The sequence below is a fragment of the Myotis brandtii genome, unplaced genomic scaffold, assembly GCF_000412655.1.
Source record: "Myotis brandtii unplaced genomic scaffold, ASM41265v1 scaffold8, whole genome shotgun sequence".
Lineage (NCBI taxonomy): Eukaryota > Metazoa > Chordata > Mammalia > Chiroptera > Vespertilionidae > Myotis > Myotis brandtii.
In genome coordinates this window covers 9,059,568-9,073,462 of record NW_005371219.1, presented here as the reverse complement: position 1 = coordinate 9,073,462, position 13,895 = coordinate 9,059,568, and the positions used below count along the sequence as shown (strand labels likewise).

At 35.1% G+C, this 13,895-nt stretch overlaps 1 protein-coding gene across 1 annotated transcript in view; it reads right to left on the bottom strand.

Moving 5' to 3' along the window:
- Positions 1 to 13,895, bottom strand: part of PDSS2 (prenyl (decaprenyl) diphosphate synthase, subunit 2) — a 249,588-nt gene that overhangs the window by 75,033 nt on the left and 160,660 nt on the right. The window contains exon 6 of the mRNA XM_014531279.1: positions 113 to 253. Within this exon, the coding sequence (XP_014386765.1) occupies positions 113 to 253 (141 nt within the window). The remainder of the gene's footprint in view (positions 1 to 112; positions 254 to 13,895) is intronic.

The following is a 13,895-nucleotide window of genomic DNA, read 5'->3' as shown; positions in this document are numbered from 1 at the left end:
TAATACAGCCACTGATGAAGTCTATGAAAGAATGGCTTCTCCACTTCTTCCTATCAGACAAAGACTAGATTTAATGAAGACAATGATGAAAGGTCTGTTGCAATAAACATACCACTAACTCACAGGAGTTCTGGAGGAAGCTTCTAACTTGGCTTTTTGAAGGGAGCCTTTTCAATGCTGCCAAATGCGTAAGGCCGGGCTTATTTGTGGGAGGGATGGCAATCTGTTCTAGTGAGCTGGAAGTTCTTTCTGGCTAAGGGGGAAGAGCAGAGAGAGAAATGGCACTACCAGTGGGACAGGTGCAGCAAAAACTAAGCAAATTGATAATCTTAATTTTTAATTTAGAACAGCTGATACACTGGTTTATAAACTCTAACTACTAGTAACATTTGTCAAAAAGCATTCAGGAAAATTTAGTGAACTAAAGAAAAGTATAAAATCATAACTGATAAAGCTTACAAGAAATGGGCCACAAGTTCAGAAAAACAGCTTGAATCTGAAGTGTTAAAATGTAATACCACTAGTGTACTCATTTAAGAAACATTTGCTGATAGCCTACTATGTGCCTGGTACCATACTAATGAAAGCAGTTATAGCCTTATATAGCCCATTAATTTGTGTTTGATCACTTAAAAGGTTAATACATAGGTAAGCTGCATGTCCTCTGGCCAAATCAAATGAATTCTATGGGCCTCAGTTTGCTGGTTTGGGTAAGAGGTGTCTGTTTTATCAACAGTAAGACTCATAATCAGAAATAATTAAATGTGCAGGTATATGCATTTTTTTATTCATAACAATTGTAAGGAATAGTTAATTAGCCAAAAATGTGGATGTTAGTCCAACAATTTGTTCACCTTTTGAAAGAAGGTGCATGGTTTCTGGCCTTCTGTTTGTACTGAGCAATAACAAATAATCATTTATTTACTTAAACAATGATTAGTTCCCTGAAAAGGTAGCAGATAATTTAAAATGCTTAAATCAAGATTAACTTCTCATAAGAAATAAAGGAGAAGATGATTTCTAGTAGGTTAAAAGTTGGTTGGGCTAAGTAGCATTACTACAAAAAGTGTAAATAGCTGAGAACTGAATGCTTAGTCATGAAACAAAGTAATTCTGACATTATCATACAACATTATCATATCAATCTTGTTGGTTTATATCATTGATGTAGACTTTTAGCTTCGATCCTACAAGATTTATAAAAACAATCGGCTTAAACCACATTTGGACAAAGAGTTAAAAATTTCAGGATTTTTATGGGATTCACACATATGTCTTGAAAATTCCAAGGATATAAAATGTTTTGGGTAACACAAGTCTCTTTTCAGCTTGACCAGTTCCCTTTAAATTGGCCACACTAAAAGGCAGATGTTTGTAATTTAGAGACATCCCAAGGTTTGCTTCAAAGGCAGCTACAGAAATAAAAACGTGAATCATATGCATTAAAACCCATGCATCTTGTTTAAGATTGTAATTGTATTTCTTCCAAATACCTCCACAGCTCTCTAAAATGTGTGATTCAATGGAATCCTAAAAATAACTTGGCCCTACTGGTACTACATTCTAAAAATTCAGGTAATCTTTTCTTCCTTCCTTCAAAAATTCAGGCAGTAGAAACTTGAGACTGGTTGCACTGTACCCTTGAATCAGATATTGCATACCCTTGGGTTAGAAATTCCCCAGTTTATAAAGATACACAATTAGCTCTTTAAACTGGTACCTCCAATGCTTACTTAGCACAATGCACACAAAAATTTTTATTGAATTACCAATACTGTTCTAACATGTAAATTAGTTATATCAATCAGAACTATTTAAAGACAAATTTGCTGTTATCACTTCATTTTATCACTATTTTCAGAAATTTACATTTGCATATCACCTTATAGCTTTTAAAGTCTTGAACAAATGAAGCTGTATAAGTTCCTCATCACAAATGTGCCGTCAAGCTGAGTTTATTAATTTAGGGTATTGCTTTAGATTGCTGAATTATGCATCTACATATGCAGACCTCTGGCATTTATAAAAGACTTTGGGTTCTCTATTATATCTCTGATTTTATAAACAATTTTTTCTTGATTCTTTTATTCCTTTATATTTCATGCTGTTTTCAGGATCTGGTAATATGTTGTAAATTTAGACCCTTTCCTACAATACTCAGAATTACAGAATATTGGAGCAAGAACATAGGGGATGAAGATAATGCTGCCTTATTTTACAGATGAGAAAACTAAGAAAATAAGTTGCCTTTGCTTAACAGTTATTTCTCTAAAATGTTTCCAAAGACCCTACTGATGCTTGTATTGAAATATTCCAATATCTAAAAACTACTAGTTGTTTAAAATATAAATTCCAGGATCAGGAACTGTAACATTGCTGACAAAAAGCTGTCGGCTTGTTAGTTTTCTACTTTGGTTAAGCATGAGGGTTTTGGAGCCAAATGGCCTGGATTTAGACAGCAGTGCTACCATTTAGTAGCAGCAACACTGCGAAGAAATTACTTAACCCTTTCCTGTACTTCAGAAGGGATTAAATGTATTTATACGTATAAAGCAATTACAACACTGCCTACTATATAAGTACTCAAAAATATGTTAATATTATGTTTAAATGTTTAGTAGTAATTCTAATATTAAATATTCTACATCACGAGGTTCCTAATTTCATTTGTAAAGTGGGGTAATTAAGACATTAAACAGACTGAGAAGAAAAAAGATCTGAACCTGGAATTCTGAGAGGTAAAATGAGTAACCAATGTTAAATGGCTAATTAAAAAAAAAAAAAAAAAAAAGCCAGAGATAGGAATTAAGTCCACAGACTTCTACCTCAGGGCTCTTCCCACTTCTCTTAGTAGCTTTATATGGCATCTCTGAGGAGTATAAAATAGGTAAGTGCCTATATAGCTCAACACATTAGAAAACGTAAGTGATCCACAAGAGTATAGCTGAAGCTGCTTAGTAGTGAAATAGGTAATCTGATATTCTAAAGAGGGAAATTGTCCTTTAAAAAACTAAAGGCTGGACATACAGTATAGGTTTGGTGTTTACCGATGTCTGACTGACTATGCACAGTGAAAATGGTCCCAAAGACAATTAAGCCACATGAATAATAACAAACAATTTAATGCATTTTCCAAACGGCTTAAAATGAAACTTCTTTGGCAGAGCTATACTTTCCAACAAACTCACTTTAATGTTTTCACAGTTTACAATATCAGAAATGACCTCAGGGTCAGGCATTTGTCGGTTAATGACCTGTTGGGCTAATGGCCTTCAGCTTTGCCTTGGGCACATCAGTCCTCCAGTAGGTCATTAGCTGCCAGAAAAGGGCTCTTCCCCAATCACTATTGCTAAATAAATAAAATTTGCTCCTGGGTTAAGGCCTCATAAGCCAACTTTAGCTTAGAGTGATTTTTTTTTGTTTTTGTTGAGGATTTACAACTCTGAGGATTTGACAAAATGATGGAAATGCTAAAATCAAGATTCTATCAATACAACTCAGCTATACTAGTATGTTGCTACTAATGAAAAGTTGTCACATGGATCCTTTTGGATGCCCTTAAATTTTATTTTGCTTACGATGTTTGGTGCTCATACCACATTTCTCCAATATACAAGGTTATAAATGGTGGTTATGTTCCCAGGACAGCCCACAAAAGCTTGGTTAGTCTGTACATTAGGAATACTATATACTTGCAATTAAAAATAGAATAGAAAACCATAATTATCTAATACCTGCAGTTAAACAAAATAAAAAACCAAAACCAAACAGGAACTGTTGTAAAATAAATAAGGATAGTTACAGGTAAATTTGGTTTAATAAGAGGATCAAGGTAGAGAAACTGGTTCTATCTTATGCCTATTGCATTTCTAATTGTATGGTTTTCCTTTTTCTGAACACAAGAGTATAACAAGCTTTACTCTGATGTTTTAAAACTCCACATGGGGGGGTAAGAGATCAACCAAAGGACTTGTATGCATGCATATAAGCATAACCAATGGACATAAGACACTGGGGGTAGGGGAGGCCAGGGGATTGTCAAGGACGGGGAAAAAAAAAAAAAGGAGACATATGTAATACTTTTTGTAATACTTTAAGCAATAAAACAATTAAAAAAAAAACTCCACATGAAGTTTCTTGGCTTATTTTTCCCCTTGAAAGGAGAAGGCAAAAGATGGATGGTGATTTTTCTGAAAAAAAGGTAACAGAAGGAATGAAAAACTGGAGGAAAAGAACCGAAATCAACTGAGTTGTGAACTGTAAGAGACAAAGAAAGGGCACTGTGTATAAGTCTACTGGGTGAAGAAAGGATGGGTGTAGAAGACATGAGGTAAGGTTGCTGAGGATGCAAAGGAAGGAATGAGCTGTTCATCTGCCCCGTACCTTTGTAAACTCCGAACTCAGGAAATTCCTTGAGTAAAATCATTAGAAAGTCAAAAGAAGAGTACTGAATAACTCAAGCTGGAAAACAGACTTTTGGCTTTGGATAAATAGAATTTATGTCAGGAAAATGAAGGGGGAAAAATGGTTTAATTAATTTTGTTTCTGGAAACTAGAAAAAGGGCTTTAGAAAAATTGAGGTTGCTAAGTGTACTATGAAATTGCTATAATCAATATATTTCTATCTCTCATGGCCAACTGTGGGGTGGGGTTCAACTCCACCAATATCTTCAGAGGACTTATTTTTGTTGAACACAGACTTTTTAAAAAAGAGCTTCTATGAATGTCAGGCATATGGAAGAAATGCTTTTCTTGCTCTTCTTCCTTGTTATCTATGTTTGATACAGACACTCAGAGAAGTATCCATATCCATTTACATGACGGCATTTGACCTGCCTATGCCAAAAGGTACTTTGTTTCGTTGTTTTATGGCACCAAAAGGGCAAAGTTTAAGGTTTTAATGAGATAAATTTTAAAAGATAATATTTTGTCTTCTTATACGTCTCAAACATTAATCGCTTATCACTTTTACTTTAAAGATCAAGGAAGCAAGCTCAGAACACATAGTGTCAGTTTAATATGTGGTTACATAAGCAATTGATAAGAAAAAACTGTGGGAAAATTAATTTGGGGATTTTGAAATTGTAACTTTATGATGCATTTTGACTTTTCTATTTAATTTATATGAAGATGATTTCCTTTATTGTTACAATATATGACACCCACTTAACCTCTGTACCACATTTACTCTTGTCATGAAAACCTACATTTGAGTGGGTTATATGTAGAAAAGAACATTAATCATGGGTGTCAAACTAGGATAGCTGAAAGATATTAATTCAATAATTTCCACAAGTAAAATAGTGCCGACAAGATTATAAACACACAAGATCACAATAATGCCTATTTAAAACGACTATGATAGAGAAAAACTTAAATTTCATATGACATAGCATGTTTTTAGGTTTCACTTTTCAATATGAATTTAAAAATAAAATTAGTATAACAGATAAGACCAACATTAAATAACCAATAGCAGGCTATTTATTAAAATATATAGATGGTATAAAATGAGGTGATTTATATGTATAAATTGAGCATATTTATACAAACAAAATTCTTCCTTGTAAACAACATATTTATGCCTTTAGGAAAATAAAGTTAACATATGGAAATACATCAGCTATATATGAAGTACATCTGTGCCACTGGTTACTTTGAAATATAAATCACTAATGCTTAGTACAATAGCCCTCAGGAGTGACATGATAACGTTCTAGGTGTTTAGACAAGATTCAGGCTAACTCACAGTCCCTCATCTGATGTATAATGATAGGTCCATTAAATGAAGATGACTACAAATATAAGAAAAATAACATTGTGAATTCAATTATTTAAATACTAGGGTTATCACTATACTAGAGGCCCAGTAAATAAAAATTCATGCACTGGAGCGGGGGCGGGGGGCAGGGGGCCCTCAGCCCGGCCTGCACCCTCTCACAGTCTGGGAGCCCTCAGGGGCGGGAGGTGACCCGGCGATCAGGGGAAGGCGATGCCCCATCACACCTCTGCTGCTGCCACTGCCAGCAGCGTAAGCCTCGGCTGGCCCTGGTTACCTGAGCCTCGGGTGGCCCTAGGCAGCTGGGCAGCTGCCATCCGAGGCTTGCCTGCGCCTTGGACCGGCCCCAGGTGGCTGGGGGGCTAAGGGGACTGGGCGCCGCCATCTTGTGGCTGTGGGCGCTGCCACCTTTGAGGGCATGGCAGTCAATTAGCATATTCCCTCCTTATTGGCTGTGGGCACTGCCATCTTTGCAACGGCGTGAGGGTCAAAAAGCATATTCCCGCTTTATTAGATAGGATACATAAAATAAAACACTGTGTTTAAAATAAAAAGCTGACAAGTAGTAATCCACAATCATATTTGCACTGTGGCTTAATCCTCAAATACAAATCCAGTCTACAAATAAACACAGGGACCAGGGAAAACCAGTAATGGTCAGCTAGATTTCTAAATTATAGTGCTTTTCCATTTCATGATTTCCCACCAATTATTCAGCAGGTCTCACTGATAGCTTGACGCTCAAACAATTAAATTTTAGATTCTGGCATGCCCCCATCATTTCAGTGTTCAGTGATATTCTACAGGAACATAATATAGAGCAACTTATTTCAATGATCAGGGAATTTAGGGCTTTAAAAGAGGCATTCTGAGGTCTCTCAGTCCAGGGTCTTTATATAGTGAAGTACTAAAATAGAAAGTTGCCCTTAGGTTCCATAATTGAAAATGAATGAAAAACCAAGCATTAATTTTTAAACTCACTCTTGAATCCCAAATCTTGTTAATTCACACTTACGTGACTACAGTTATAATAGCAAGAAGACAATTACGAGAGGATTAATATACCAATTTCTATACTTAGAGATGTTTAAAAATCTAAGTGTTACCTAAGGCAATTATCTTGAAGACCCCTAATATCTTCAGGGAATAGCCATAGGGAGAATAATTGACTTTGCTAATTTTACCCTTGGCAATTATAAAAAAGCTCTGAATTTCTTATGACTGTAGAATCCTTCATCTAATGGTCTATCCCAGAAGTACAGAGATAAACACATAATATAGGCATTCAGACAAGAATCCAATGGAAAATTGGTAGAAGTCATAAAAAATTAAAGTTGCTATAACTATGAAAACTTTAATTACTAAGTTAAATATATATCCTTAAAAAAAAAAGCAGGCTGTCACTGTGAAAGAAACAGTGACATTCTATAAATACAGAAATTTTATATTAAGTTCTGCTGCTCACTCATTGCTGTGCTCTCTATTCACATTGCTATTGCTGAGAATTATTCTTCCTTATAAAAGAAAATTAAAATATCATTAAATAGAAATCTAACTTTACCAAGACATTAACCATATGTAGAGAATTTAAGAAAACTTAATATTGCTCCAAAGAAATATTTATAGCTACCTACTCCCTTCCCGTCCAAAAACCCTATTAATGGTTAGTATTATAGTCAATCAACTAAGCTTCTGGGAACTCATTTAATAAAATCAGTCCTCATTTGAGATATAACTTCACTTTTCTTAAAAAAATATTCTGATGGGGATACTGCCAAGTATTTAAATGAAAGGAACTGGTTTTGAATATGGGAGATTTGCTTTATCAAAGAAAAATCTTGACTTCTAAGCATTTTAGTTACCCCTTACAATATCCTCAATTTAAAATACTGATCAAATGATTTGGAAATCATGATGAAAAGAAGGCTACTAAAAGCCTAGAGTTGTAGAAGATCAATTACAGACCTCTGTACTTCTCCTGGGACGTGGTATGCAAGGTCTTTCACAAAAAGTGAGCCAGGGAAGCTTCTTTTGAAATTGACCTTACAGAGCCTTCAATGTCCTTTTGGAGAAAATGGTGCAAAAGATCCATGGTTTAGATGAACAGGAGAGTTGCACAGAATAAAAACTTCAAGTCAACACACAACTATCAAATTTAAAAAATACCATGGCCTAAAAAGGAAAAAAATTCCTCACCAGACAAAGGTTGATAAAATGTAAATCTAAAAGTGTAAACCTGTGCAGAGACCATGAAGATATAGAGCTCACTGAAGGGGAAGGAAATGCCTGGTCTTTTATTTCAATGAGAAGCTTCAGGCTGAACTGTTACTTGCATATATAAGTTTTTGTTTTTTGTTGTTGTGTTTTTTTGTAAATCAAGTAGTGCTACTGAAATCCAGTGCCTAATGGAGCAGATGGTGGAGGTCTTAGATTCTGGAACATTTTATAGCAATGCATCTGAATGCAAAATACCAAGAGTGGATTTCACAGGCTGTGAATCTGATTTGATTTTGATGGGAGTAAAGTCTCCATTTTCTCTGAACTTGAACCACGCTGAAAGAATGATGTGTGAATGATACAAGCCAGCTAAGGAAAAAGAATACATTAAATGTTATTCCCATAAAGTGAAGTGGTTAAAGCAAGTGAATATTTGTTTGTATCACTATAGCATGACTATATTTATACTTAATACCACCATCTTAACCTTATATAATATTTTGTCAGCATAGCTTAAAGTAAGCCTTCTTTAAGGCAGGGGCCAGGCGGGCAGCTGCCATCCGAGGCTTGCCTGCGCCTTGGACCGGCCCCGGGTGGCTGGGGGGCTAAGGGGACTGGGCGCCGCCATCTTGTGGCTGTGGGCGCTGCCACCTTTGAGGGCATGGCAGTCAATTAGCATATTCCCTCCTTATTGGCTGTGGGCACTGCCATCTTTGCGACGGCGTGAGGGTCAAAAAGCATATTCCCGCTTTATTAGATAGGATACATAAAATAAAACACTGTGTTTAAAATAAAAAGCTGACAAGTAGTAATCCACAATCATATTTGCACTGTGGCTTAATCCTCAAATACAAATCCAGTCTACAAATAAACACAGGGACCAGGGAAAACCAGTAATGGTCAGCTAGATTTCTAAATTATAGTGCTTTTCCATTTCATGATTTCCCACCAATTATTCAGCAGGTCTCACTGATAGCTTGACGCTCAAACAATTAAATTTTAGATTCTGGCATGCCCCCATCATTTCAGTGTTCAGTGATATTCTACAGGAACATAATATAGAGCAACTTATTTCAATGATCAGGGAATTTAGGGCTTTAAAAGAGGCATTCTGAGGTCTCTCAGTCCAGGGTCTTTATATAGTGAAGTACTAAAATAGAAAGTTGCCCTTAGGTTCCATAATTGAAAATGAATGAAAAACCAAGCATTAATTTTTAAACTCACTCTTGAATCCCAAATCTTGTTAATTCACACTTACGTGACTACAGTTATAATAGCAAGAAGACAATTACGAGAGGATTAATATACCAATTTCTATACTTAGAGATGTTTAAAAATCTAAGTGTTACCTAAGGCAATTATCTTGAAGACCCCTAATATCTTCAGGGAATAGCCATAGGGAGAATAATTGACTTTGCTAATTTTACCCTTGGCAATTATAAAAAAGCTCTGAATTTCTTATGACTGTAGAATCCTTCATCTAATGGTCTATCCCAGAAGTACAGAGATAAACACATAATATAGGCATTCAGACAAGAATCCAATGGAAAATTGGTAGAAGTCATAAAAAATTAAAGTTGCTATAACTATGAAAACTTTAATTACTAAGTTAAATATATATCCTTAAAAAAAAAAGCAGGCTGTCACTGTGAAAGAAACAGTGACATTCTATAAATACAGAAATTTTATATTAAGTTCTGCTGCTCACTCATTGCTGTGCTCTCTATTCACATTGCTATTGCTGAGAATTATTCTTCCTTATAAAAGAAAATTAAAATATCATTAAATAGAAATCTAACTTTACCAAGACATTAACCATATGTAGAGAATTTAAGAAAACTTAATATTGCTCCAAAGAAATATTTATAGCTACCTACTCCCTTCCCGTCCAAAAACCCTATTAATGGTTAGTATTATAGTCAATCAACTAAGCTTCTGGGAACTCATTTAATAAAATCAGTCCTCATTTGAGATATAACTTCACTTTTCTTAAAAAAATATTCTGATGGGGATACTGCCAAGTATTTAAATGAAAGGAACTGGTTTTGAATATGGGAGATTTGCTTTATCAAAGAAAAATCTTGACTTCTAAGCATTTTAGTTACCCCTTACAATATCCTCAATTTAAAATACTGATCAAATGATTTGGAAATCATGATGAAAAGAAGGCTACTAAAAGCCTAGAGTTGTAGAAGATCAATTACAGACCTCTGTACTTCTCCTGGGACGTGGTATGCAAGGTCTTTCACAAAAAGTGAGCCAGGGAAGCTTCTTTTGAAATTGACCTTACAGAGCCTTCAATGTCCTTTTGGAGAAAATGGTGCAAAAGATCCATGGTTTAGATGAACAGGAGAGTTGCACAGAATAAAAACTTCAAGTCAACACACAACTATCAAATTTAAAAAATACCATGGCCTAAAAAGGAAAAAAATTCCTCACCAGACAAAGGTTGATAAAATGTAAATCTAAAAGTGTAAACCTGTGCAGAGACCATGAAGATATAGAGCTCACTGAAGGGGAAGGAAATGCCTGGTCTTTTATTTCAATGAGAAGCTTCAGGCTGAACTGTTACTTGCATATATAAGTTTTTGTTTTTTGTTGTTGTGTTTTTTTGTAAATCAAGTAGTGCTACTGAAATCCAGTGCCTAATGGAGCAGATGGTGGAGGTCTTAGATTCTGGAACATTTTATAGCAATGCATCTGAATGCAAAATACCAAGAGTGGATTTCACAGGCTGTGAATCTGATTTGATTTTGATGGGAGTAAAGTCTCCATTTTCTCTGAACTTGAACCACGCTGAAAGAATGATGTGTGAATGATACAAGCCAGCTAAGGAAAAAGAATACATTAAATGTTATTCCCATAAAGTGAAGTGGTTAAAGCAAGTGAATATTTGTTTGTATCACTATAGCATGACTATATTTATACTTAATACCACCATCTTAACCTTATATAATATTTTGTCAGCATAGCTTAAAGTAAGCCTTCTTTAAGGCAGGGGCCAGGCTGAAGACTAATTACTAAAATGTGAACCTACTTACTCTGTTCAGAACATCTCTTCCTCTCAGGTATGTGGGTCTAATCTATGAGTGGCCAGTGTTTGTGGCTTGAGCTATTCAAGTGCAGTTCAAGGCACCCAGAAACTATACCAGACCTGCACTTTCTGGGACCTCCTCCTTCTCCAAGACTCTAACTTCACACAGCAGGTATGGATGGTAAGTAGGGAAGATGGACAATGCAGACCGGGGACAACAATTCACTCAACCTTCTGCTAACACGTAAATTTCAGTAAAGGAGAGAATATAGTGAGAACAATCAAAGTAGACTATACACATAGAAAATAGAGCAATTTGAGAGTGAATAAAAAGAAAAGGAATGCCAAAATGGTAATAAACCTCTGGAGGGAGATTTGAGATGATCTATTATTCCATTTATATGGTGATTAATTTCTTACGTTAATTGCCTTTTCATGTAAATATAAACTATGTATTACAAGTACGGTTCTATTTTCTCCCTAAAACCCAGCAGGTCTGTCTGGTGAAAAAATATGTGCTAGCCAAAAGTGTGATGGGAAGGTAGAACAGAAAGCTACTTGTCTCCCATTATCTATTTTCTCTTCACCTTGCAGATTTTTGGCTGGACAAATGGCTACTCACAATGAAGTTTACATTTCCTAGCCTCCCACAGAACTAGGTGTGGCCATATAATTAAATTCTGGCCAATAAGATGTAAGCATAAGGATCTCGAATATCTTTTCAGAAATGTCTTTAAAGTTGGTGACATTATATAATTTAGCATTCAAACTAGGACATTTTTACAACAACAGCTTCTATTTCAAGAGTGTGGTAAATAATTAAAATTTTATACTTTTTGAAATGTATATTTATTAACTAATAATTAATTTTATTATATTGAACCTGTTAACTAGTTTCGTTCAAACACTATTTGCAAAAATAAAATTTCAAAAGAAGGAAATATATTCATATACATAAAAACAAAATAAAAAAGAACTTGGTATTGATGATCTGAATATAAAAAATAGCCATTAAAATAATTATTCTTGGTACACATTCACATACTTTATTCATTTCTTAGTCATATCTTTCTCTATTATTGTGACACTGGCATCTTTCTGAAAAAATGTATTTTTTACAATGTGGTATTTTAAAAGAAAACTTCCAGCAATATTCTTCATAGTTGCATTTTATGATTAATTAATTTGAAATTGATACCTTCAATTGATTCTGATTGATAGACCACAATATTTTTAATTGAGAAAATGCTCTTCTACAGGTTCTGAGTTACCTGGTAAGCTCAGAGCTAATTTGTAAATGAAGGAGATACTCAATTCTAATTTTTTTTCATATTGAAAAGTGTAACTATTCCAGCTCAAATATTTTCAAGCTACTATCTTTTTGCTTCTTTAACAGTACCTTTCTTTGACAAATATTTTTATAAGACAAAACCTGTCAAATAGTCTCTCATGGTTCATTTAAATGTTTTGCCAAAATTAGATGCTGCAAACTCTGGGCTGTATCAATTTAATTTCATTCCTGTGTAAGGTATAATTTATTCAAAATAGAAGCTCCACCAAAAGATTTTTCCTGCAATGTAAGATACTCCAAATCACAATTATAGAACTGCATAGTTTAATCTTGTGTAGCATTTGAGTTCTTACTATTTATTTTGTTCAGTTCCTTTCTTGCTTTTGTAGGGAAAAATCCCAATGGAAGCTTTTTCATTAATTGTAATTCACTAATTTGGTGTTCCATTTCTTGAACTCAAAAGAATATTTCCAATTTATTTTGAATAAAATGTCACCAAAATCTTAACAACTCATCTGTATATATAAAAGCCAAGTGACCAGAATGATGGAACGACCGGTCACTATGTCACGCACTGCAGCAGCCAACTGGCCCGATTGGGACTCCGATCGGCCTCCCACAACCTCCCGTGGCCCCTCTCCCTGGCTGGCCTGGCTTGCAATCAGCACCCCCTCCCTCCGGATCGGGGTCAGGGCTGGCCGACCTCCTGCACCCCCTCCCCCCTGCCCTGCTGGCCTAGCCTGATTGGCCCCCACCGGAGCGGGCCAGCTGGACCCCACCCATGCACGAATTCATGCACCGGGCCTCTAGTTTATAATAAAGTTCAATACCATTGTTGGATATAAAGATTTCTGAAATCTGACAGATGATGACCAACAAAGAGAGAAGACGCATGCTGCTGTGGGGAGCATATTTTTGTACTCAACATCAGTGACATCCCACAAATCTTGTAGTCCAGAGACTCTGACTATAAGGATGTTTGCAAATTTGTATAACAATAGCTTTTATTTCAATTTGGAGAATGCTAACACTTGTTTGGGTGCCATTATGAATTATGGGTATTCCACAACCAGTTTCAAGTACTGCAAAGGTTTCTGAATGTAGTAAGAACATTGTTTTTACCACAACACTGTGTGCACTTCAACAAAATTTGTACTTTCATAAAACTAATATGTTCATCTTCCATGTTGAAGTTTTAAACTGAATTTCCATTTTTACTCATAATGGCCTTACTTCTGATAGAATATACTTCCAAAAGCTTTACCTTGATTTCATGAATGGATGAAAAAACCCCACATATTTTTAGAACTAATTAAAATAATTTAATTACTTGAAGTACCTGATGACACTCAGTTAAAACAAGAATTATTTAACTATTTGCAAAGTTCTTCTGCCAATGAAGCTTAAAAAAATGAAGCTATTGCATACCTTTACCTATGTGCATAAAAAATACCTTAGAGTTGAAAGTGAGTGAAATTAATTTAGAAGAATAGACAGTTATCAAAGTTAGGCTTCACAGAGTGGTATGCATATATATCTTCTACAGCTGCATGTATTAAATCATCATTTTCAGA